Raw genomic sequence first — 25,836 nt, forward strand, 5'->3', positions numbered from 1 at the left:
ACCTTCTGTGTGGTTTAGAGAGATCTCAAGGGACCATTCATCTCAGAGTCATTTATTGATAGAACATTTGGGATGTGAATGACCTCCTTGCTTTATTTGGGGTATAGTTCACAAACCAAATTATATAAATTTAAGGTGCAGCATGTGATGATTTGATATACATATATATTGTGAAATGATTGCCGCGAACAAGTTAGTTAACATCTCCATCGCCTCAGAGTTACGTGTGTGTGTGTGTGTGTGTGTGTGTTTGTGTGTGTGTGTGAATGTGTGGTGAGGACTCCTGAGATCTACTCTCTTAGCAACTTGCAAATATGCCACCCAGCAGTGTTCACTGTAGTCCCTATGCCGTCCATTACATCCCTGGGACTTACGGATAACTGCAAATTCTTACCTTTGACTGACATCTCCCTATTTTGCCCTCCCCCTATTCTACTCTTCGGTTCTATGAGCTTGGGTTTTTTAGGAGGAATGCTTTTTTTTTTTTTTAAAGGAAACACAATGTTTAGGAAAACATTAAAAATGGTACCACAGTTCTATTTTTCGTGTACTGCTAGGAGGACTCAGTTGCTATCTGATTTCAATCACTGAGAATTTTATTAAAGGGCCATGTGGTGCTGGACATTTCTTTTACATCTAATGAGGAGGAGGTTGGGGTGGCCAGCCCCCCAGCACTGAAGCTGCCGACCTGAACCCGGAATGAGATGACTGCCTGTGGAGGGAGGGGGGCATTACTATTTCGGCTCAAGGGGCTCGTTCACTCTGTTGCAGAGCCTGGCCAAGCTCACCGATGGCTTCAGGAATAACTTCTCTCTTACCGACCCGCTGCCAGAGCTGCCCCACCACCCAGGCGGCGACGCTCACCAGTACTGTGACGCTGGCTCTCAGACCGACATCATCGGAGAGGTACGCTCGCTGGGGGTCGGACTGAGTGGGCTGACACAGAAGGGCTACTTTAATTTTCCACTTCTCTTCAGAAATGTTTTGCATTTTGTGCCATTAAGTTTGAAGAAAACATATTGTTTTTCACATCTAGCCGTGAAGGTTCAGTGGCCTAGGATGCAATTAAATTGCTTATTATCTCTTTGTGATTCGGATTCTTAAAAATGGCAGAATCCTTTTGAGTTGAGTTTCAATTTCTTTTTTTGACAGACATGACTTTTTAGGGTATGTATCAGGTAATTTTGTCTGTAAATATTTTGTCCAGAAAGTAAATATTTTAGGCCTTGCCAGCCGTGTAGTCTCTGTCACACCTGCTCAACTGTATTATAATGCAAAAGCAGCCATGGGCGATATGTAAGCTAGTGGACGGGGCTGGGTTCCAATAAAACTTTATTTACAAAAGCAGGTGGTGGGCCTGATTGGGCCTTCCGGCCTTAGTTTGCTGAGCTCTGGCTTAGACCAATGATTTTCAAAGGCTCTGTGGCTGTTTCACCCTTGGCTTATACCAGGGGTCCCCAAACTACGGCCCGCGGGCCACATGCGGCCCCCTGAGGCCATTTATCCAGCCCCCGCTGCACTTCCAGAAGGAGCACTTCTTTCATTGGTGGTCAGTGAGAGGAGCATAGTTCCCATTGAAATACTGGTCAGTTTGTTGATTTAAATTTACTTATTCTTTATTTTAAATATTGTATTTGTTCCCGTTTTGTTTTTTTACTTTAAAATAAGATATGTGCAGTGTGCATAGGGATTTGTTCATAGTTTTTTTTATAGTCCGGCCCTCCAACAGTCTGAGGGACAGTGAACTGGCCCCCTGTGTAAAAAGTTTGGGGACCCTTGGCTTATACTTTGGTGCTATTTTTTTTTCCTAAAAGAATGTCAGGAAATTGAATTGAACTAAAATTAATTTTGTTTGGAACTTGAAAGAATATCAATATGCCCCTTTTTGATGATAAGTGAAACCTCGGGTTAGCCACAGAAGTAAAGTTGGCAGTCATCATTGCTGCAGGGTGGTGAATACTTGAAGACACTACTTCTGTAATGTGACTGAGGGAAGCTTATCATTTATTTGTTACAAATGGAAAGACAGTTTGAATGGCTTCTTTTCCTTTGGGCTTACTAGGTAAAGATGAAATATCAATGGAATGCAGAGTGCCTCCCCCAGATTAAATGAAAAAGGAAAAAAGAGAGGGAAAAATTATTGACAAAAACGTCTGGGTTTTAAATAATGAGCTAGTATTTGGAAATTTTGGCAAATAGTACCTCTTTGAGGGGAATATAATGTTAGAAAATAATGACTTCTTATGTCTTGGGTGTCCTGGAATAGCCCTATTTTCAGTTTTCCCCTCACTGTTCTTAAAGGTAGGATTGGACATTTTTGACTAGGCATCTTTAGTTTAAAGAATACAGTCACCATGAGAAGAGTCTGTAAGTCAAAAATGTCTGGAATTTTTTGCCTAAAGATTTTGGCAGGAGGGAAGCAAAGAAGTACAAGACTCAGTGAATTCCATGAATAATTCATTGCTGCTTATCATAAGGTTAGAATTAGACTTTAGAGACTCTTAACTAGTTTGAGAGAAACAGGTTAGTTCAAAGGTCTTCTAGTGTTTTTCTTTTTTTAAAAATTAAATTTATTGGAGCAACATTGGTTAACAAAATCTAATGGTTTTCCAGAAATGTCAGGGTAGATTGGCTGGTTATGCTGTTGGGATAACTTCAGCAGTGAATTATCACTGTTGGTGACTTTCCTGGAGTTGGCTTGGGTTGGCAGCTACATGGCTCTTATCTCGATTTAAGTAATTGTTGCCATCCCCTTGTGACAGATGAGGGGATCAAGGTGGCAGATTATCTAGTCATGTAGTTAGGGAGAGGCAGGTGTGAGTTTGAGTCAAGATACTGATCCCTAAACCCCTGTGGTTTCTACAACATCATGTTGTTATAGAAAAATACAGTGGCCCCCTTGACCAATATGGGTTTGAACTGCGTGGGTGCACTTACAGTGTATCAATAAATTCATCACTAATCACTCAAGTAGAATATTTTCAAATATTTGTTGACATAATACAATTTTTTAAAAAATAAAAAACTTAGTGCCCATAATATGTGGTCTAATAAGGTCAGATCTACAAATGGAGATGATTTATTGGAACTAAGTGTGTATTTCTAGGAATGAAGGGAGAATTAACCAAGGTGAGCTACAGCAACCTCCCCATACGGTCTTTTTTTCCTTTTCTTTAGGGATTTGTTGACTTCAGTGTAATTAGGATGAAAATGTTTAGGTACAACTAGTGATCACAATGGAGCATAGCATTTCAAGTCTAACTTTGACGGCAGTGTGCCCCAATTTTGGGCTCCCCTTTCCTTTGGTTCTTTAACAGGCCATGTAATATTCGGAGGCACCCTGTAGCCCATGCCTCGCACAGCTAGGCCGTCATCTTCAGATCTGGTGGCCTCTTAGAACAGTATCATTTGTATTTGTTCAGGAATGAGAGATTATACTGCACAAAATGGACTTTTTTTGCCTTTATATCAACTTTTATCAAGTAATTCTGTATTTCTCACAAAACTTAATCTGTTGTTTGGAATTACACAATAAATGCATACACTTTCACTGTTTTTTTTACAAACCCACCAGTGTTGGGAAAACCCAAGTTTTCCAGTCCCAGTCCCAACCCTCCCAATCAGAGGTGGCTGGCTGCTGAGGAGTATCTGGTGTATTTCCTCCTAGACCTTTGCAGACCGGAAACTGAAGGATGAATGAAAATATTCTTCATTGTTACTGAAAGTTTAAATGAATTCTCTGTTTTGAAAAATATGTTTCTAATGTTTTCCTTCTCTCCCCCTCTGTTTTGGAAAGTTTGTCTTCGACGATAAAACAAGACTTGTGGACCGGGTCAGGCTTAATTGGCAGTATGAGGAAGCCAGGAAGAGGTGAGAAGCTCCTTTTTCAAATCTTGTTTTCTTTTTCTTCCTTTCTCCTGTGGACAGACTTTTGTCAGCATTCCAGTGTGTGATTGTCCACTTTTTATCAGAAAACAGGGTCTGGATAAATAACAACATAAAGGGTCTTTGTTTATATGTAGCTTCTTAATACATAGAATTTCATGTGCATTTGCAATGGTGAAATTCTCGATACTGCAAATATATACTTAGTTCTGCCCACCTCCCGCCTCCCTGCCTCCCCACCTCCCCACCTCCCTTCTCTCCTCCCTCCCTTTCATCTCAGCATCAGCCTCTCAGACCAGCTTACTCAAAAATGGCTTTATCTTTTAAATATGTGGTTTCTAAATCTCACAAAATAATGGAACAAGTCATGTATCTTGGTTTGAAAGAAAGTTTCATAAAGATTAGGTCAACAGGGGGTAGCGGTACCTAATCTATTTCATTTTGATGAAGAGAATTGAAAAAGGAGACATTTCTGTTAACCTGTGTTGTAAATCACCTGCCTTCTGAAAATTGAGGCTTGACCTTGTTTGTGCATTTTCAAATTTGTCTTTCTCTCTCTCCCTCCCAGTCTTATCCACAGGGCATGAGCAAAATTGAGAGGCAGCAGCAGTCCCCACGGCACATGGGATTTCTAACACAGCGTGTTCCTCCCTTTGTGTGCAGGCTCCCTGTTGTCAATATTCTGACTCCGCCCTAGCTTTTGTGCCCTATTTTTAGAGACTTTCTCTTTTTATGCATTCTGCAAGAGTCTTAAAACAAATGATTTCAGCCCTGGCCGGGTAGCTCAGATGGTTAGAGCATCGTCCTGATACACCAAGGTTGTGGGTTCCATCCTGTCAGGGCACGTGCAAAAGACAAGCTGTGATGCATAAATAAGTAGAACATCAAATCAATGTTTCTCTCTCTTTCTCCTTTCCTCTTTCTATACAAAAATCAATTAAAAATAAAAAAGAGAATCATTTCAAAATATATGCTTCGGAAAGCTATAAAGCATATCTTTTTAAAGTTTCTCTTGTCACATAGGAACTGTTATCTTGGGGAGAGGGGGAGAAGGAGTTGAATGCCAAGAGGAGTAAAGGGGTTCTTTCTGGAAGCTCAGTAGTTAGGCCTGTTCGGTATACTGTATCATTCATGTATGTCTGGAAATCCACTCTGTTGCCTTTTTAGAAAATGTAAAAATAGCAACAAAAACAGATCATCTGACTGCCTGCGAGAGGGCCGGCTTGGGCTGACATGGGCCTTTGTTTGCCCAGGCCTTCTACCCAGTCCTTCCTGGCTTTTCCCGAGGTATTCGTGGTGGGCTTTCCATTTGCACGTGGACTGCGGCCAAGCCCGTGAAGCCACGCCGCTTATCTGCGAGCTCGGATTCCCCATCTAGGCGCATTCCTTCTCTGGAGCTGGCTGGGCTTTGTCAGGGCGCTTGTCCCTTTGACTATTCCTCTGCTCGTTCTTGCATGTTTCCACTGGAACTGCACAGTGTGGGTGCTGGAATTTGCTGTGTTGTATAAAAGGCAGAAACTAGGTGGTTGCTACACTAGGGAACATAATTGTTACGTGTTTTGCTGTGACATTTACCAAACATAGCAAGTGATTTCTTTGTTTTATAGAGATCGCATGTCAAGATAATACATTTGGGTAAAAAGTTGAGTGTTTGAGAAAATTATTCAAGGGGGACGCTGCACTTCTTCAGGATCTGCTAAAGGAAAGTAGTATTTCAGGATGGCCAGAACCCTGGTAGGGAAGACACTGCAGCTACAGAGGAGGGTCTTGTCCCCAGTGTTTCGACCTTGGTGGGACAGTAGGGTCTCCTCCAAAACGCCATTCCAGACTGCTCTGGAAATAGTGAAAAGTCAGGGCTATGTTGCACAGACGTCCTGGGTGGCTTGCACAAGGACTGCTTGTCCTTTCCCCACTAGCAGTGATTTCAGCAGGGAGACTTCTGACCATGTCTGGAGGCACTTTTGGTTGTTACAGCTCTGGGGGAGGTGCATTTGGCTTCTGGTGGGTGGACACCTGGGACGCTGCTCACCGTCCTCCAGTGCACAGGATGCCCCCACACAAAGAATGGCCAGCCCCAGGGTTACTAGTGCCAAGGCTGAGAACCCCTGCTCTGTGCTGGGGAATTGTGGCATCTTAGCGCGGCCATCCCTGTGTGGTTTCCCAGTGGCTGACCTCGGTGGGTGACCCAGTAGCGTCAGCTACACAAAGAGGCTTCTTGGGAAACTGGGAGAGTGTATGTCTATTCAACACCTGCCCTGTTCCAGGTGTTTTGAAGAACTTGTTTGGTGTGATCACATGTGCTCTTTAACCTATTGGGAAGATAAACTCCTTCACAACTAATAGGAATACGTGAGGAGAGCAGTGATTCTGCTAGGAGTAAGGATACCCAGGTTGTGTATGAGTATGCATGTGCACACAGCAGGGCATAGATGCATGTACATACACATATAGTACACGCGTGTTTTCTTTATATTGAGTACATAAACAATACACGCACACATTGTTTTTGTCAAAGGCACAATCAATAGAGACACCCCCTCCTACCCCGGTCTGATCCCATCTTCCACCCTTAATGATTGAGTGTGAAACCTTCTGGTCTTTTATGTAAACATTGAAATAAATTAAGGGCAGTGTAGTTAAATATGCTGCAGACCTTCTGTAATGTTATAAGCACCCCCCATGGATGGCCATCTAGATAGTTACAGTGTTTCCTTTTCACAAACAGCACATCTGTTGACAGGCCTGACCTTGCAGACGTGACTGTTTCTTCAGACAGATACTAAGCCATGAAATGTCTGGGTCTAGAGACACATGCTTTGAAGATTTTGATAGATGTCACCAAATTACCTTTCAAAATGACTTACCCGCTTTACACTGCCACCAATGGTGACTGAGAGTCCTGAGTCCCCTGAGCATTATTAAATGTCACCATTCTTTGTAAGTTTCACTAGCGTAATTGGCAGGGACACTCTCTCAGTTGTCGTGCGCTTTTCCTGGTGACAATGGTGCAGTTCTGTGCTGGTGGTGCAGCTCAACATGAATCTGTGACTTTGAGTTAAATTGCCGCATCTGAATTTTTTTTCAGACGAGTGATCATTTCAGAGTATGTGAGATTCCATCATTCCTCTGTTCACAGTCAATCTCAATTATGGACAGGGAGATTTTTGCCCCCTAGAGGACAGTTTTGATTCTTGTGACTACTGGCATCAAGTTGGCAGAGCCCAGGGTTGCTGCTAAACAACCCACAATGTGCCAGGCAACCTCATAGCTGAGATGTAGGTGGCCCAGAGGATCAGTAGCACTGCAGCTGGGAAACCTCACTCTTGTCTTGTTCCTAAATCCCTATTGTTTGTGGACAAGGGCCTACAGGAGCAGGTGGTCTGCTAACTCAGGGCATTAGCCCACTCCCCTGTCCTGCTTACTTGCCTTGTCCCAGCCACACGGGCCCCTCCATGCTCCTTAAACATGCCGGGCCTGAAGGCAAGCTGCTGACGCAATGCCAGAGCTGGCGGAACAACAGCACCCCGAGATGTCCATGTCCTCACCCCCAGAGCTTGTGACTATGTTGCTTTCATGGCAGAAGGAACTTTGCAGGTGGAATTAAGGGAAGGGTCCCGAGGTAGCGAGGCAATCCTGTGTTTTGGAGGGGCTCAGTGTCACCCCACATTCTCCACCCCTCTCATGGCCTCCTAAGCTCTGCCGTTTCTAAACCAGGGAGAAGTTTCTGCCTTTATGTCCTTCAGAGAAGTCTTTCTTTGCATATCTAGATGTGAGATTTTTCCCAGCATTGGGAAATTGTCAAAATGCTGTGTTGTAGACAATAAAGGGTTTCGTCTACTGTATATTTGAATTCAAAGGATGTTTGTGGGAGTGGAACTCATAATTCCAAATGGAATTGTGATTTCTAGAGAATCCTCCAGAAGAAACCAGCACTATCATGCCTAGCTTTGTGTTTGCAACTCCGGGTCCTGCGAGATGTATCCAAACAACTGCTTCCTTTCCATTCGGGAATATCATTCTGGATTTGCAAGGCAGACTTTATGATAGGAATATTGGTTAAAATTTATTGGTTAAAAATTTTAGAATTTTTCAAGGCCAATTTGGAAGAGCAAGTCGTCTTGAAGCAACCCCGATGACGCAGATAGCTCCTTATTTTTAACCGAAGAGCACTTGTTCCGGAACTGTGCACAAACTGTAGCTGTTTCCATAGAAACACTTGCTGTCCCGATAGTAACAAAACATTTGGCCATCCAGTTTCTCTGTCTTAGTGTTTGTTGCCAGGATGAGTCCTGCTGTTCACCGTTGTCAGGAATCAGTGTACTGTTAGTATTCCAGTGGAATTTGATCAGTCGCTTAGATTTTTTCTTCATTTCTCAAGTAACTGTGGATCTGGGCTTTGGGGGTGGGGCACAGCTATGGAAACAAGGAAAGCATCCTTGATGTCTTGCCCCCCCCTTCAGGCCAAGAGCAAGAAGCCTGCAGGATGCTTTTCATTTAAAGAAGTCGCTCTCTGAAGATCCTTCAAAGGGGAAAAGATGTGAGGGCGGAGAGGACGTGTATTAGTAGAGACTTACACCGCTTATTCTAGATTCAGACTTCTCGAATTTCCAAAGTAGACTAAAGAGTTGAGCCTAATGGTCCTTGGTTTATCAATATTTAGTTTAATCAGCTGAAGTGATTTCATTGTTTATCTTAGATCTCAGCTGAGATTTTCTTGACTTTTGCTTTCCATTTAAATAGATGTTTACAAAAAGAAAACTGAGAAAACTTAAGGAATATCAAATCTGTCGCTGTAGTTGAAATCGGAAGATGTGGGGCTCTAAGCTGCCACTGTGCCGGCATGTTCCAGAAAGCAGCAGTATTTTAGGAACAGGCGGAATTATACAGTAGACCGCAGAATAGAGCTGCGAGTCAAATAATTGGTTTCATTTGGGATATGTAAAAATGCCTCAAATTGCATATTATAAAAAGTGTATTTTTTTCTTGGAAAAATTCAAATCATAGTTAAGATTTTCCTATAAATTGTGAGGGTCTGAGTAGCGTCTGCAGCCTAAGTTCAGGTTTCCATTCATGGTTTAATGGTGCCTGAGTTGTAACAGAAAAGGTGTTTGGGCAAAAATAGTAAAGGAAAAACGATTCCTGTTTCACTTCTCTCCACGTTAGACCTGTTCAGGGAATAGAATTTGGAAATCACATAATAAACATGAAACCTGAATGCCTGACTGAGGACTTGCTTTCATACCTTCAGTGCCCCGAGCACGGGGACATATATTGTAAAGCTTTTAAAGGCATTGGTGAGAGATTATATATATGCCATAAAATGTATTACCTATCAAAAATAAGAATCAATAAAAAATACAGTTGACTTGTAGGGAAAAAAGCCCTCGCCAGTTTTATGTTGTTCTTAGTTCTCTTTAAAAATGAACTTGGAAAAGTTTCTTTTTGTAAACTTGAATCATGACCTCACTTTGCTTCCACGTATTTAATCTCACTGAAGTGATGTTTCAGAAAAGAGCCTTTCTGGAAATTTTTTTCTCGTATTACCCAGAAGTGGAGTGACGGCACTGGCAGGAGCGGGTCCGGCCCCCGTGGTGGGCTGTCTGGCATGATGTGGAGGGAGGGGTGGCGGTGGCAGCGGGCTCGGCCTTAGGCGGAAGGCCCGTTTCCTCCAGCAAGCCTGGCGCACTCAGCCGCTCCGGGAGTGAGTGCAGCCTGTTTCCAGGCCGGCAGCGTGGTGGACAAGGCACATTGTTTTCAAAGCAAAGCCGTCCTGGCCATCACTGGGGGAGTGTAAAGGAAGTCAGTGAAGGAATCCTACCAGAGCTTTTGGCTTCTGGTGCAGACAGACAGACAGCCAGGGAGACACATGTGCCTGTCAGCCTGGCTGAGAGCAGGCTTCAGGGGTCTGCACCCAGAGTGGACGCAGGTGAAGAAATTGAATTGTGCAGTAGAGGTCGATGTTCTTCTAGATTCATACAGGGCTCTGAGATGGACATGCAGGCCTTTGCATCATCGTGAAGTTATTTTTTAAAAAGCACTATTCTTAAGCACAGAAATGCTGGCCTGGTGCTCAGCGCAGCCCACACAACTTTTCCAGATGGGCTGCATGAAGTCAGCTTCGTCCAGATTGTGTTTCTGTTCCGGAGGCTGTCCCTTGCCACACGTCCCTGCATATTTTTTGCACAAGCTGTGCAGTGGGCAGACCTTTTGAAAGTTGCCCTTTGCCTCTCTTCCCTCATACAATTCCTTTCTCTCCCCCTCAGTATTTTTTCTGGTAGTGGATGTTCCTGGAGGTTTTGGGGAAAGGGCAGGGTGATCTTGGCTGCATCTGCCGCCCTCAGCAACTCGAACCCTCGTAGCATGACAGCTGACCTGAAGCCAGCTCAAACGGAATCTTGATCTCATGTGTAAACCTCAGAAATTTCAAAAGGACTTCTTTTAAAACACGCCTGCTCATAGTGCGTGCATGAGAATTAGTATGTATTACAAGGTAATGTCGTTAACTGTAGCTGGACTCGGGCTTTCTTCCAGATCCGCTAAATGGAAATGAAAAGTTATGAGGACACGATGGATTTGTTCTTTGTTTTTCATCTCTTTTATATTTACTCCTTACTTTTGACTTGTCCTGACCTACAGTAGAATGTTCCAAAACTTTCATTGGGTATGGTGTCTGATTTGGCACAAACTTATTTATGGGTCTGCTTGGAGTGTATTTTCCTTGGGCTTCGGTTATATGACTGCCATAAATTTTAATTACACTAATTAGACATAGGTGGACGCCTAAGCCCAGTTGGAGTCCTAACCCTATTCAGCTGCCTCTGTCATTAGTTTTTTCAGTGACATGATTTGGCACCATTTTCCAACACATTTTCAGGAAATTAGTTTTAAGTTAGAAAAGAACTCGTCTAATAAAGCTACTGATGTTCTACTATTTTCTTTACCTTCTTGGGGAACTGGATGGGAGGAAAATGCACATGTTTAACTTGTCTACTCCGGGTTTTCTGATGGGCTTGGTACGGGAAGAAGGAGTGTTGCCCGGCCCTGTGCTCATGTCTAGTTTAGGAGGAGCCCGGCCTGGTGCAGGGCTGGTTGGCAGGCTCTACCATGTGCACCAGTGCCGGTCGATTGGCGGTACCTGCAGGAGCACGGTGTTGAGAAGGGTTCTGAAGTCTGGGCCCAGCGGGCGGGATGCTAGCTTTGATTAATGACATGTGCCCTGAGCATGGGAACGGGCAGTCTCAGGAGCACTCCTGCCATTCCTGCTTTGCTGAGGATCATCACGTCAGGGCCTGATGCTGGCCCCTGAGGGCCCCAAGGCCAGTGCGCAGCCTCCAGACCAGGCCACGCTGCCTGAGAGCAGAGGGCATCCAATTGAGGCGGCCATCAGAAGTACCTGGAGGGCTGGTCAAGACTCAAAATGCCTCACCCTGTCCCCAGCATGTCGCCGCCAGCAGGTCTGGGTGGGGCTTGAGGTTTGCACCTGTAACAAGCTCCCGGGTGATGCTGAGGCTGTGGGGCAGGGACTTCGTCGTGAGAACCACAGCCTTAGATGGTGCCGGACTGAGTCCGTCCGCCATTTACCTGTCCTCACAGCACTCTGTGACATCAGAGAAGTCTTTCAATTTTGTTTTTGGGCATGCGTGCCCACTTCTGTCCTCCATAGTGCTGCGTTCAGGGTAAGTCCGGTGTTCCTTGTTTCTGTCCGGAAATAGATAACACTCACATATAGCCACACTTAAACTTAAAAACATTCTACTCCTGCTTTCAAAGGATGTTCTGAAAATATGAACCACATCTATTTTACTTAATCTGAATTTACCAAAACCCCAGGACATAAAACGTGGTGCAGTCTGTTTGTTGGGCAAACACATGGACATTTAGGCACATGGAAAGTGATGATAGAGTCTGTATTTTTGCACCTTGAGGATGGTGGCGTTGACATTTACTGTGACTGACTGGTTTGCACCCAGACTAGTTCATGCCACATCATGCCCATAGTCACCAGGGTTGGCCCTCACCCTTCCATACACGAGCTGGCGTGTGTGTTCACGGCTCCGTGCATCAGCTTTTGTTGGCCATCTGTTCTCTGCATGATGTCTGGGACTTGAAGCACGGTCAAGGTCTCTGGGGCAGGGCATTGCCCACAGAGCGCCGGGCTTCAGGGCTCCTCACTCGGAAGCTCTGCGACAGGTGAGTGTCTCCCCTGTGCTTTCTACAGGTGGATACCAGCAGGGAGGCCCGGCAGAGTGGGCAGCAGGCCGGAAGCCTCTGTCGCGTGGCCGGCAGTGTTTAGATGGTGGCAGTGGGAGATGGGAGAAAAGAGCCAGCTCCCTCCTGCTCTGGGGCAGGACCACGCGGGAATCCACAAATCTGAAAGCAGCACATGAGTGTGTGGAGGACTGCCAGCCTTTTTGTCAGTTCTCTGAAATAAGCACGATGTGGTCACTGTCACCCTGAATCTCATAGACCAGGGGACATTATGCAAAGGACTTACACGTCATTTCTATCCATATCATTTCCAGATTCTTTAGTTTTGTGATTGAAGGGTCCCTCAGTGCAATAATTTCAGTCTTTAGTTAGCAGACTGAGTTTCTAGAATCAGCGTGGTGGTGCTGAGAACATGTGAAGACAATTTTATAAGTTCCTGGATGTTTCTGTTTCCGTTTCTTGCAGAGTGTCAAATATCCAGCAGCAGCTGGCCCAGCTTGAGAACGAGTCCTGGCCGGGCATGGCCGAGGCCGACAGGGACCGGCTGCAGCTCATCAAGGAAAAGGAGGCCCTGCTGCAGGAGCTGCAGCTCATCGTCCAGCAGCGGCGGCCAGTGGAGGACGTGGCCCGGCTCGAGGAGGAGCGGAGGCGCCTGGAGGAGGAGATCCAGCGCGCGCGGGCCACCTCTGTGCAGGGCGCCACGGAGAGGTGGGTGTGGCTGCCGCTCCCGGGCGCCTCTAGTGGAGAGCGATCGAGAGGCTGCGTCAGAAAACTTCTGTGTGCCTCTCTGAGGGTCTCGGCTAGGGTAGCTGCTGCCTAGCCTGCTTCTGGCCAAGCAGACAGAAGGTGGGGGGAGAGTGTGCCTTTCCTGCTGCGCACGCCTCTGTGGGCCTACCCACCCACCTACTGAGCGGCGATGGTGTATCAGGCACTGTTCAGGGAGCTGGCGGAACCTTTCCAAGCGAGACAAAAATGTCTGTTATTTTGGCATTTATGACTTAGATGTACTTTTTAGAATTTAGCCATTCAAACTGAAATCATTTTGGGGGGAATTTATAGTTGAATGTCTTGTAAGGAAAATAGACTCGCTGTCTTTGAAATCCACTGACGGACTGTTTTCTTACCTGCAGGATTCTCCTTCAGGAAAAAAGAAACTGTCTGCTCATGCAGCTGGAAGAAGCTACCCGCCTAGCGTCCTATCTGCAGTCCCAGCTGAAAAGGTAGGTGCCTTTAAAGAGAGCTGTCCTTCACTCCCGGGTAATGACTGTCACGTTCCAGCAACACCTCTGTGAACCTCACAGCTCCCTTCAGCTCCCTTCTCCAGCAGAACTAGCCCCTGAAGGGTGTAACCCAGAGCGGGAGGTGGTGCATTGTGTTTCTGAGAGGAGCTGCTAACCGTGGTTCAGGGCACGAGGAGACCACATCCGGCTGCAGAATAACAGTCTGAGGTCAGATCTACCTGAGGATTTTGTAATTCACAGCTTCGGAAGTGTGTATGTCGTCTACATACGTGCACACGGACTGTTTTGTTTTGGGTTTTTAAAAACATTCATTTTTTTTTTTTTTTTTGTAATAGATATTTTGAAATACGATTTGGACGCTCAGTAAAGGCTCCCGTTTTCAGGTACTCACTGTATTGTGAAGCATAATGGTGAGGGCTTCCAATGTATGATTTTCTCAGTTTTTCTCATAAGAGCGCCAGGAATAGGAAGTGTTTTTGTCGCAGCCCCAGTGAGAGTGGGAAGCTCAAGACGGGCGAGTAACTTGACCGCGTGGACTCCGCTGGTCCGCCTTTGAGCCAGACCTTGAACTCGTGCATGACTCCTTGATGTCGACTACTGCTCTCTGCCAGCATTCAAAGGAAGTATCAGCGAACGCGCCTTACCCGCGTGCTCGTGGGTGTTTAAAGGAATGCTCTGGCGCACGGGAGCCTGAGACAGGACTCTGTTCCCTTGGGAGCAGACTGGCCGCTGAGCCTCGCCACCAACAGCAGGCGCCAGCGCTGCTCTCCGGGCTGCTGTCCTAAGGGCGCGGGCTCTCTCGTTTCAGCCTGTCTGCCAGCACCCTGACGGTGTCCTCGGGGAGCAGCCGTGGGTCCCTGGCCTCCAGCCGGGGTTCGCTGGCCTCCAGCCGGGGTTCCTTGAGCTCCGTCAGCTTTACTGACATCTATGGTCTGCCACAGTACGACAAACCCGACGCCGAATGCAGCCAGCTTTTGCGCTTTGATCTGATTCCCTTCGACTCCCTGGGACGGGATGTCCCCTTCTCAGACCCCCAGGGCCCCTCTGGCTTCCACAAGCAGAGGCGCTCCCTGGACACGCCCCAGTCTCTAGCTTCTCTGTCCTCCCGCTCCTCCCTGTCCTCCCTGTCTCCTCCAAGTTCGCCCTTGGACACGCCCTTCCTCCCAGCCTCTCGGGATTCGCCCTTGGCCCCGCTGGGGGACAGTTTGGAGGTGCCAGGCCTGGGCGCCCTAGACAGACTGCGGGCCCAGGCCTCCGCTGTGGGCGAGGAAGATGTGCCAGCCGCCGCTGCCCTTCAACCGCACGCATTCCCCGGGGACGGGGATGGACCTCGCGAGCGGGGACCCCAGCTGGCTGCTGTTGCCACTGGTACAAGTAAGTGTTGACAAGGTCTTTGGGGTTTCCTGGTCCCGGGAGGAAGGCTTCACATTCGGGGAAGAAATTGTGTGTAAGGGCACTGAAGCCAGCAGGCTCTTCAGTGAGATGGTGACCTTTAAATCTGGGACCATTGCTAGGAGAGACCATTGCTAGGATGAGGAGGGCGCCAGTGCTCTCATTGGGTCCTTCCTGGCTGTGTCCTGGAAGGGTCATTGAAATGGGCGAAGGTGCCTTTCCCAGGTGTTTGGCTTGTTTTCAGGGTGTGCTGAATTGTTAGAAATGGGAGAAAGAACCACACAGCCGTCCACATTCAGAGGCTGATACAGGGGTGCTGCCGCCTCAGTGAGCTCTCCGGGGCGTGTCTGGATGGAATGTTCCCTGTGCCACCTCACACCTGCTTGTGGACTGGTGTCTGCCTGTAGCCCGGGGAAATCTCTACTTCTTTTGTCTTTTTGACTTCACTTCTTCATCCTTGAATTTTTTCAGGATGTAATTCTATCAGAAGTGGAAATGAAAGTAATTGGTATAATTTCAAAAGACGTGCTGGTAAGCGTCAGTCATTTCTACCGGTGGTCTTCAAATCAAGAAACGTAGCCACGGGGAACTTCATGCAGTCACTGTTAATTCAACTTCTACTTGGTGTTAGGGTGTCAGTGTGTAGCCCACGTGGAAAACCAAGCTGTAGTTCTAGAATATTCGGCCAATGGTTTATGCACAAAGCAGGGCTTCAACTTCCCTTATCTTGAGCTACCTGCTTTTGTGAGCCAGCCTCCAGCAACGTGAACTTTCTCAGGTTTGGGAAAAGATCAAGAACAAGGCATCTCGTTCCTGAGGTTCACCCCATTTAATTAACTGGGATTTGCACAACAGAACTGCTTTAGATGTTCTATTAGGTAAGCACTAGATCATTTTGTGTAGCATAGTGGATGACAAACCGGCGTTTGGCCCCCAGGGAGATGCTTGGCAATGTGTGGAGACATTTTTGGTTTTCGCAACTGAGGGGTCTGGCAGGGATATGCTCCTGGCATGTAGTGGGCAGAGACCAGGGACACTGCGCAATGCCCTGCAGTGCTGAGGACCCCCACCCCACCCTCCACCTGGCCCCAGGCCCATCCAGCCCGGTCAGAGTGCTGAGGCCGAGAAGTCCTGCTGACGCACTGTTGACTAGTTTAGCAGCAAAGGGTAGAAATGAAACACGAATACAAAAGCAAGGTGGTGTATTGCAAATAGCTCCGGACTTGTAGCTTAGAGACCCAGATTCTGTTTCGCTTCCTGCTCTGTTGAGCTGGTAGCTGGGTGACCTCGAGCACATCCTGGTTGTGGCTGTCATAGCTTCCCTGCCCTTAAATGAGGTGATCTTTATGGGCTCTTCCATTCACCACCGTTTTTTACCCGTGAGTTTTTAATATATAACCATGCTGGTTACAATAGGTATGTATATAATAGTGTCTGATAACACGTACCTATTTAACTAGAGACCCATCATGTTCAGAAGCAGCCCTGGAGTTTTTGGGCATCTCTCATTTTGTGTCTTCAACACCTTCCGTATCTCAGACACAGTGTTTGTAATTGACATACACAGGCGATCTTTCACTTTGTTTTCTCTATAATCGCAGGTACAGGGCTCCATGTTTACTCCTTTCATTCCCTAAAGAAAATACACAGTGAGGTCTGAAGTGCACATCTGTTCCTTAAGTCTTTTCTGCCCCTGCCCTCCATGCCAACCTTTCTTTAAAGGTTGAGATACAAGAGTATCAGTCTCATTATGCAGAAAATCCACAGAAGACCCAACGGCCCTTTTAGGCCAGGGGAAAGACAGGATGGGAAAGAGAAGAGTTGACTTAATTTCTGGTCCTGATTTCTTAATTTTTCCTTTCCCCTTTGTGGCCAATATTAAAATGCTTTAAATTTCTTAGACTGAAAGGTATTTGCAGATGCTCTGGCCACATACTGCCACCTGGTGGTGGATTACTGCATGACACTATCAGTTGACTTGGATTCTTACAACTAGAAATAATTGACCTGGTAAATGGGTCCTGGTGGGTGCTCCGAGAAGGCTGAGTTGGGTAACCAACTTTTGTCACAGATACAGGGTGACTCCTTGCTTCCCTTGATGCTTGTGGGTAGCCTGAGCCCAGAGTCATCATCGCTTCATCAAATTGCTGAGGATCTTAGCGCTTACTATGTTACCCTACCCTTCATTTATGAAGCCCAAGGTCACGTAGTTCCCTGGACTTTCCATTCCAGCCTGGCTAGGGACAGTACACTCTAAGTTTGACCTCAGAAACATTTTAGTTAGATAAAGTTTTGGTAAGATAAAAATCAGACTTGCCCAGACCTATAAGTCAAGCCCTAGGATATAATTTCTTCTGTCATGTCTGAGGGCGCAGAAGCAGAGCATGCAGGGCAGCAACAGATTGTAATCTGTAACATTCTTTACATAGTTTTTGTTACTGCAGCTTTATCTTCCCTGAATTTTGAAAGTCAACTGTGTCATCATTTTGAAATAATTAAAAATTTTTATTTCCCATTGGTATTTGCTAATCTAAATCCATGAAAACCTGGACTTTGCTTATCTATTCCTTAATGTTTTTATTGCATTCATACTGTGTTTAAAATTGTTGGCTTAAATTCTGTAGTTTTTTCACTTGGTGTGTGTGTTGTTTTTTTTTATCTCTTCTCTCATGCCACTCGACAGAAACGCCCACTGTAAGTGACCTTGGAACTCTCCTTCACCTTGTTTCTCAGGCTGTGGCACGTCTTTGTGCAATGACCCCATGTGTTCAGGATGATCGGGTGTGGCCAAGACGCACATCTCATAGTTGTACTTTAACGAAGTTCAGCAATTATATCATTATTATTTCAACATTAATGTTTATCCTGCCTACTAAAGTTGTGTAAGCAAGAACTTTTCTAAAAGTTTGAGGTCTTCCTTCTTCTATATATTTCCTCCCCAGATTTTTAATGACTTTCATTATTTTAGCATGCTAGGTGGCAGCTTTGTTTACAGCAGCGGTTCTCAACCTGTCGCGACCCCGCGGGGGTCAAACGACCAAAACACAGGGGTCGCCTAAAGCCATTGGAAATCCCACAGTTTGAGAACCGCTGGTTTACAGTGTGATTTTCACTGTATCTTCCTCTTTGTCAAGCAGTGTTGATGTCCTTAGGTCTCAATGTATGTGTGTCAGTCTGTCTGCCTTTAATGGTGAAAAGGTCAGAGATGTAAAAATGACTGGAAGGTTGTTAATCCTGACTCATTGCCATTGCTCCCAGGCCCATCTCGTTGCCTCAAAGCCCGGGTGGGGCCCGTGGCGGGTGTTTGCTGTGTGCTTTTTTTCTCCCCCAGGACAAGTGCTGACCGCACTTTGTCCCATCGGCTCTGTTTGCAGCTGCTCTGTGGTTTCAGCGGCTGGGTCTGGAGTCACCGAGGAGTACTTCCTTTATTGCCTTTGTCTCTTCCTCCACCTTCCTTGCAGTGAGAGAGAAACTTTGTCAGAGTCACACCTTCAGGCTAACTGGAAGTGCTTACTTGCACAGTGTCATCCTCTTAAAGGAATGTAAGGCCTTGTTGGAGCCGTGCTGAGTTTCAGGGCTGGGAGTCGAACTAGCAGTTTTCGTTTGCGGGATTGTGCATTAAGCCGAGGGTTTCTATCTGCAGTTCAGGACTGGAGACTTTGGGTCCTTCCAGATGGCAGGGGTGACAAGAACGGCTGGACTTGGGAATTCTGATCTACAAGTTGAGAGTGGGTGCCCCCAGTCACCCCAGATTGGAGGCGGCTCATGGCCTTGACTGAAGGGGGAGCTGCTAGTCCCCAGGCTTGGCACTGCAGGCCTTTGGCAGGTCAGCTTTCATCTGCAGCTGAGATTGTGGGACCAAGGACCACAGCCCCCATCTGTTCAGTGTGTTACTGAAAGTGTTCGGATTTAACTGGTGTGTGAAGAGGGATTTGGTTGAAAAGGAAGATGGTCATAGGTGGACTTGCCATTCCCTTCAACTTGGAGGTGCGCAGATGTCTAGATTTTTTGTTTCTAGAGCTCAGATGGCTGAAGAAAAGCGAGCAACAGCAGGGGACCTGCCCGGCGACAAGAGGCACCCACGCCAGAGCCAGGCTCGGTTGGGGGCTTTGTGTTTCCCCCTGCTCTACCCCAGAACCCACTCTAGAAAGCATTGAGGCGCCCAGGTCCATGTTCACACGTGCTGCAGGAAGACAGCGTGCCTGGTGTTTATGGGTTTGTTAAAAGGAACTTGGTGCTCTGAGGGAAGGAGTAGAAACAGGTGAGGAAATGGTGAAAGGAAAGATGTCAGTGGTTATCTTTGGCTCTTGATTAAAATAGATATGTGACAAAAATAAGCTTCCTAGAAACAGTAGCTTATTTTTGTTCCTAGGAAAGCCATTCTGGAAGCAAACCTGGACTGTTGAAGAGAATATTACAACTAGATGGACAGATGTTCAAAGGACTTGTTTTCGAAGGCTGGGTCTGGGTTCAGTTGTGTTCTCTGGCTTGAAAGTCACTGCATTTTGTTAGGGTTTATTTAGATAACTTAAAAAAGAATTTTGTTTTCTGATTATAAAACACTAGTATATGTTTATTGCATAAAACATGGGGAAGAAAGCAGGAAATGAAAAATACCTACCCCCACGCAGAGAGCTCTGTTGCTATCTTCATTTGGGGTAACATGTCTTTCCTGGTCTTCTGAGTGTGACAGACTCTCAAAGTGCGATTGAAGGGGTTCCCCACCATTGCCCCACCTTCTCTACTCTCATCTAGAAGTGAAAAGAGATTTATAACAGTTTAAGGAACTTTTAAAGAGTAGCCAGAACTGTATTTCTTCCATTTTTCAGTGTTTAAAGAGAAGTCGATACAGTGTATTTAAATGCATGTACATAGGGGTGTGTCTCTGGACCAGAGTGACCGTATCTGTGCTCTTAGATGTTTGTTTCTTGGCCCCACTGTCCCTGGCCTCCTGTGCTGTCTCCTCCTGACCCCAGCGTGTCTCTTATTTGTAGCAGTGACTCTCCGAGAAGACAGTGCCAGGAGGTTGGAGAGGAGAGCGCGCCGCGTGTCTGCCTGCCTGTCCGATTACTCACTAGCCAGCGACAGCGGGGTATTTGAACCTCCAACCAAAAGGTTAGAGGCTGATTTTATTACCTCCTTCTCCCTAAGCAGCCGTGCCGCAGTGCTACTGGTAAGCACAGAAGGGGCCCATGATAAGGAGACTTCCACGTACTGAGACTTGGTGTGTGCCGAGGGGTGGGTATTTTTCTGGCTTCTGTCCGTGTGGGAGGTGGGCCTTAGCGACCTACAAAGGACACTGCCCTGGCTCCTGTGTGCTGTTTGGAGGCCATCCCTGTCCCGTGGTCCTAGCACAGCTTCTCTCTCTGACCCCTGTGGGTTTAAGGCTGAAGTAGAGTGGAGCAGGGAAAGGTGAATGCGGGTGAGCGAGCTGCTCGGTCCGCTTATCTGGGAAGGGTGCTCATTAGACACGAATCGCCTCCTTCCCTTGGCCACAGACACTGCTGTGCAATGACGCATCTTTCAGGATTTGGGCTTTTATTTTTATTTTTATTTAATTTTATTTATTGTTTTACAGAGACAGAGAGAGAGTCAGAGAGAGGGATAGACAGGGACAGACAGACAGGAACGGAGAGATGAGAAGCATCAATCATTAGTTTTTCGTTGTGCATTGCAACACCTTACTTTTTCACTGATTGCCTTCTCATACATGCCTTGACTGTGGGCCTTCAGCAGACTGAATAACCCCTTGCTTGAGCCAGTGACCTTGGGTCCAAGCTGGTGAGCTTTGCTCAATCCACATGAGCCCGTGCTCAAGTTGGCAACCTCGGGGTTTCGAACCTGGGTCTTCCGCATCCCAGTCCGACGCTCTATCCACTACACCATTGCAAAAATGGCAGTCTTTTCTTTTTTATTTGATACCTTTACCATCATTGTTTCGTCTCACTTATTGCAGTTTTTAGAAGTTCATTTTTGAGCTTTGTCCTGAATATCACATGTGGTTTTGAAAGGTATGCAGAGTTATTTTCTAAAACATAACAGTTCATAGACAGGTACCAAGTGAGATGTGTCATGGACCCAGGAACCTGCTGTGCCCTTGCGGTCACTTGAAGAATTTATTTACTTATGTCGCAATTTGATAAAGCGCCCCTCGTTACGAAGCACCCCAAACATGAGAGAGCCTGTGTGGTCCTCTCTGCCTGCGGAGTAACCCCGTGACTTTCCCTGTGCTCAGGAGTGAGGATGCCGACGAGGCCGCGCATGGAGACACCTGTGTTATTGAAGGGCCCCAGATCCACGTCGGGTTTTGGTGAGTGCAGGAGACCCCTCCATGCTGCTTGTAAAGCAAATGGAGCTGTAAACCAGGTCTCCTGGTGACACATCCTGTGCCAGGCCAGGAGGGGTAGAGAGACCCGCAGGGTCAGGGGCTGCTCTGGCCTTGATACCCCCTCCCCTCGCCTGCTACAGCAGTCTCGGGTGAGGAGACACAGGTGGAGGGAGCTGTCACCCCATGGAGCTGGGGGTTTGGGTCACACGGTGGCATCCGAAGCCCCTGGCAAGGTGGGGCTATTGGGGAAGGTCGAGCACATTTCTGCACGAACTTGATTCTGTTTGCTACACTGGAAATAGCAGGTCTGCCCCTGCTCCCCAGAGCGAGTAACCCAGTAAGCCACTGGTTTGCAATGTGTGCCTTTTTGGTTTCTAGTCACAGTTTCACTAGTGTTCAGACTAGTAAGGCAGGATGTTCACTTGCCAAGTTTTCTTTCGCTCCCTCTTGTCATTCCAGTTGAGGGTTTCTCAGTGTTGGGACCAGTGACATTTGGGACCGGATTTTCTTTGTGGTGGGGCTGTCCTGTGCACTGTGGGGTGTTGAGCAGCGTCTCTGTCCTCCACCCACCAGGTGCTAGTACACGTCCTCTCCCCAGACTGTCTCCAGACGTTGCATGTGTTCCCCAGGAAGAATCATTCTCGATTGCGGGCCACTACTGTAGTTCGGTCAGAAGCATTCATACACCTTGTATGAATTAGTATTTTATTTTCTAGGCATGACGGTGGCAGCGAATGTCTACTCGTGAACGTGCTCCAGCTGAAGAACTTGGCCGGGCTGGTCGTGAAGGAAGACTGCAAAATGTAAGGCCCTGTTCCAGTGCGGGCCTTGTCCCACAGCAGGCCCCCCGCCGCTGCGGCGCCCGCTGCTCCGCCGGCACTTTGGGAGGTGCAGTGGTCGGTGCGGAACTGAATTTACAGTAAAAGCAGGGACTGTCAGTTTTTTAAAACCAGGGCTGAAAGTTTTAAAAAGAGTCTGCTTTATTATTTGAGGCAGACGAAGTTAACGGAGCCGGGCTGGTTACATGCTGTGGGGATACCAAGAGAGTGCTAAGTGCCCGTTATTGGCTACATTTGGGCATAAAATGTCCGTCGGCCACGGAGCTGGGTGATGATGAAGCCACACTCTGCTCTGTGCTGCAGTGAGGTGCCCGAAGAGGCATGTGGCCGGGCTCAGGGGTCCCTGTGTGAAGGGAAGCAAAGGAGAGACGAGTTGTCACCAGTTGGGAGGCGCAGCCTAGCCTGTGAGCAGGGCACCCAAGGCGGCTGCTGGAGGGAAGTCCCGACCCTGGTGGCGAGCACACAGAGCCATGCAGTCAAGCCTGGGGGCGCGCCCTCTGTCCCTTCCCAGACTGGCCCTCTGAAGGCCTTGAGGGCGGCCCAGGTGGAAGTGAGTGCGGGCCCGTGGGCTTGGCTCGCCCTCTGGTGGACTTCGTGCACTCAGCAGCGCCTGAGCCTTCCCTGTGTGCTGACTGCCGTCCTGGGGCGGACAGGGCTGGCCACCTAGCTAGCCCCAGGGGCCAGCCGGGCAGAGCTTGCAGAGGAAGTCGGGGGCCTTCGGGAGATCAGTGCAGATGTCTTCCCACAAAGACAAGAGAGCACAACCTCCGTCTGACCCCTCTCAACCTTACTGCTGCCTCTGCCGTCTTTTCCTGTGTGCGTGTGTTTGCATCGAACGCCCAGGGGCCTGTAAGGTCCTTGGGTTCACTCTTAGTTGAGAAAAGGACTTTATCCAGAAGACTTGCCAGTTTCCCCCACGAGCATCCAAAGAGGGGAGCACATGTGTATGTGTGCGTTTGTGTGCGGATCAGGCAGGCTGCCAGGAACCTGACTCGGTCTGCTTTCTCTGTCTTTCTAGACACGTGCGCGTCTACTTGCCGTCGCTGGACTCCAGCACCCCGGACACTTACTGCTCCAAAGCTGTGGAATTCCAGGCCCCCCTGGTGTTTAATGATGTGTTCAGAATCCCTGTGCATTCAAGCATGTTGACAGTGAAGTCCCTTCAATTGTACGTGTGCTCAGTGAATCCACAGCTGCAGGAGGAACTGCTGGTATGGCCTGCGTGTTCCCGGGGGCCCCCGTCCCATCAGGGGTCTGTGTATTGGGGAGCATAGGGAGGGGTGCTGGAACCAGTTATTGTCACGTGTTTTCTATTTTAAATATATAATCTCAAGTAACACTTTCAAAACTCCTATTCAACACCTTCTAAATGATCCCCATTTTTAGTCAAGTGAACTAAGAGGTAAAAGTTTGGTAAATGAAAACATAAGGTAGTTAGTTAAATTTGAATTTAAAATAAACCATAGATAGTTTTTTAGTATAAGTATGTCACATTCCGTATTTGAGACATACTGATACTTAAAACAAACAAACAAACATTGCTTATTACGATTCAGATTTACCTGGATTCCCTATAGTTTTTCTGCCAGTTCATGTTCGTGCCCGGGCCAGCCACACCCAGCCAGGACGTGGAGGCCGGAGGGAGAGGTCTCTTTCCAGGGTTGGTGTAGTGCCAGAATCAGAGATTGTCAGGGTTAGCCAGGTCTCTCTGCTGTCAGACATTCCTGACCGCGCCAGCCTCCCGCAACACGGAAGACCCTGCGCCCCGTCCAGGCTGCCGGTTCTCGGCCACTCCCCTCAGCACTTTCTGATTGAGCGGGGCCAGTGGTGCCAGAGCCGCCCCCCTCCCTGCCTCCGTCCCAGTCCCCATTAGGGTCCTCCATGGTCACTTCCATTTTACTGCAGTCCTTTGAACGGCAGTGGAACATTCTGCCTTCGTTCTGCTTAGGATTGAGGGGTGACCTTGATTTGATGCGTTAGAGCAGGGGTAGTCAACCATTTTATACCTACCGCCCACTTTTGTATCTCTTGTTAGTAGTAAAATTTTCTAACCGGCCACCAGTTCCACAGTAATGGTGATTTATAAAGTAGAGAAGTAACTTTACTTTATAAAATTTACAAAGTAGAGTGACAGCAAGTGAAAGCATATAATAATAATTATTTACCAAGTACTTTATGTCAGATTTTCGCTAAGTTTGGCAGAATCAATCTTTATAAAACAACTTACTCTATTTCAATCTATCTTTTTATTTATACTTTGGTTGCTCCGCTACCGCCCACCATGAAAGCTGGAGTGCCCACTAGTGGGCGGTAGGGACCAGGTTAACTACCATTATGTTAGAGGGTTCCCGTTGGTTGTTATGGTGAAATCACTCAGTGCCTGTTATGCTTTTTTAAACACCATTCAGGGCATTGCTCAGATTAACTTGGCTGACTGTAACAGTCTGAGTGAAATGCAGCTGCGCTGGTACCCGGTTCAGGTGTTCACCAGTCCCGAGCTGCCCAGGGCAAGGGAGAGCCAGCCGGCCGAGAGAAGCGGCTCCCGGGAGCCCACGCATGCTGCCGCCGCCGCCGCCGCCGCCGCCGCCACCGCTGCCGCCATGGCTGCAGCCTCTGTCCCTGGGAAGACGGTGCGTGAGTCTGGCCCATGGAGCAGCTCGCTATCGCTCCCTGGCTGTGAGACTGGCTTTCACTGGGGAGGTCCTCTGGGACTCCTCTGCATGGACTTCGTCTTAGAATGCAGTGGTGAATCAGCAGTTTCAAGGGGAGTCATAGAAACGGAACATATAAAATGGAACATACATAGAGGTGCACGGCCATTCATGACAGTGTTTTCTTAACATAAATGGGTTCATGATCGTGAGTGGCATGTTGGTTTTAACTTGGGTCCTCAGCTCCAGGAGAAGCCCCATTCCTGTCTTGCTGTTAACAGTGGGGTGGCCTTCGTCCCACTCTAGTGTGGCCACAAATGGTCCCCAGCCCAGGGGAGGGCCCCCTTCCCCGTGGGGGGCCCCCTGGCGGTTGGGCGCACCCTCATACAGGCCCCGTGCTCCTGCAGGATGCGGTGACAGTGCTGCTGGCACGGACCACGGCGCAGCTGCAGGCAGTGGAGAGAGAGCTAGCCGAGGAGCGCATCAAGCTGGAGTTCACAGAGGAGGAGATCCTGGACCTGGAGCGGAAGGAGGAGCAGGCTGAGGCCGTGTCCGAGCGGTGAGGCCTCTGGAGCGGGCGGCCGCTGGGCCTGTCGGTGGGGACGGGGCATCACTGTGTCAGTCAGCCGTGGCCCTGGGGGCAGCTGTGTCTTTGGATGCAAGCTGCTTTTCTCTTCCTCCCTCTGTGGAGTGTGCTGGGTGCTCCTTTGGAGTTGGGGCTCTCATGGCGAAATGAACGCCAGTCTGGATGCAGGCGGCGCTCTGGCCTCTGTGCCCCTGCTCTCCGTGTAGGCTTTTCACCTTCTCCTCCTGTCCCGGGATTTCTCTTAAAGAGCGGGACTATTGAATGACTCCACTGTGCCAGGAGTGAATACAATAAGGTTCCTTTAAGTTTTTTTTTAACAGTTGTATTGAGATATAATCTACCTACCATACAATCCAGCCATTTAAAGGGGACAGTTCGGTGGTTTCTCAGCACAGTCATAGAGTTGTGCCACCCTCGCCACAATCAGTTTTCATCAGGCCAAGAGGAAACCCCATACCCATTAGCCTTCACCCCCATTCCTTTGCCCTACAGCCCCTGGCAGCCGCCTAATCTCCCGGCTGTCTCTGTGGATTTGCCTAGTCTGGGCATTTCATCTAAATGGAACCGTGTGATGTCCCTTTCCGCTTTGCTGAAGCGGCCTGTTGGTGAACCCTTGACTTAGTACATACTCACCTGCCACAGAGGAGTGATTCTGATGACCAGCACCTTGAGTGAATTGGCTTCTATCTGATTCAGTCCAGAGGCG

The 25,836-nt window shown here is 47.8% G+C and overlaps 1 protein-coding gene across 2 annotated transcripts in view; it reads left to right on the forward strand.

The window, feature by feature from the left end:
- WWC3 (WWC family member 3) overlaps nt 1-25,836 on the forward strand; it is a 111,112-nt gene that overhangs the window by 72,921 nt on the left and 12,355 nt on the right. Inside the window, exons 7-17 of one of the 2 annotated variants that reach the window (XM_066356152.1) lie at nt 772-906; nt 3,797-3,870; nt 12,559-12,801; nt 13,224-13,313; nt 14,143-14,708; nt 19,721-19,841; nt 20,962-21,036; nt 21,771-21,857; nt 22,912-23,104; nt 24,302-24,523; nt 24,952-25,103. In XM_066356152.1, the coding sequence (XP_066212249.1) occupies nt 772-906; nt 3,797-3,870; nt 12,559-12,801; nt 13,224-13,313; nt 14,143-14,708; nt 19,721-19,841; nt 20,962-21,036; nt 21,771-21,857; nt 22,912-23,104; nt 24,302-24,523; nt 24,952-25,103 (1,958 nt within the window). The remainder of the gene's footprint in view (nt 1-771; nt 907-3,796; nt 3,871-12,558; nt 12,802-13,223; nt 13,314-14,142; nt 14,709-19,720; nt 19,842-20,961; nt 21,037-21,770; nt 21,858-22,911; nt 23,105-24,301; nt 24,524-24,951; nt 25,104-25,836) is intronic. The other variant, XM_066356153.1, reaches the window with a different exon arrangement.

The sequence above is a fragment of the Saccopteryx leptura genome, chromosome X (genome assembly GCF_036850995.1).
Source record: "Saccopteryx leptura isolate mSacLep1 chromosome X, mSacLep1_pri_phased_curated, whole genome shotgun sequence".
NCBI lineage: Eukaryota > Metazoa > Chordata > Mammalia > Chiroptera > Emballonuridae > Saccopteryx > Saccopteryx leptura.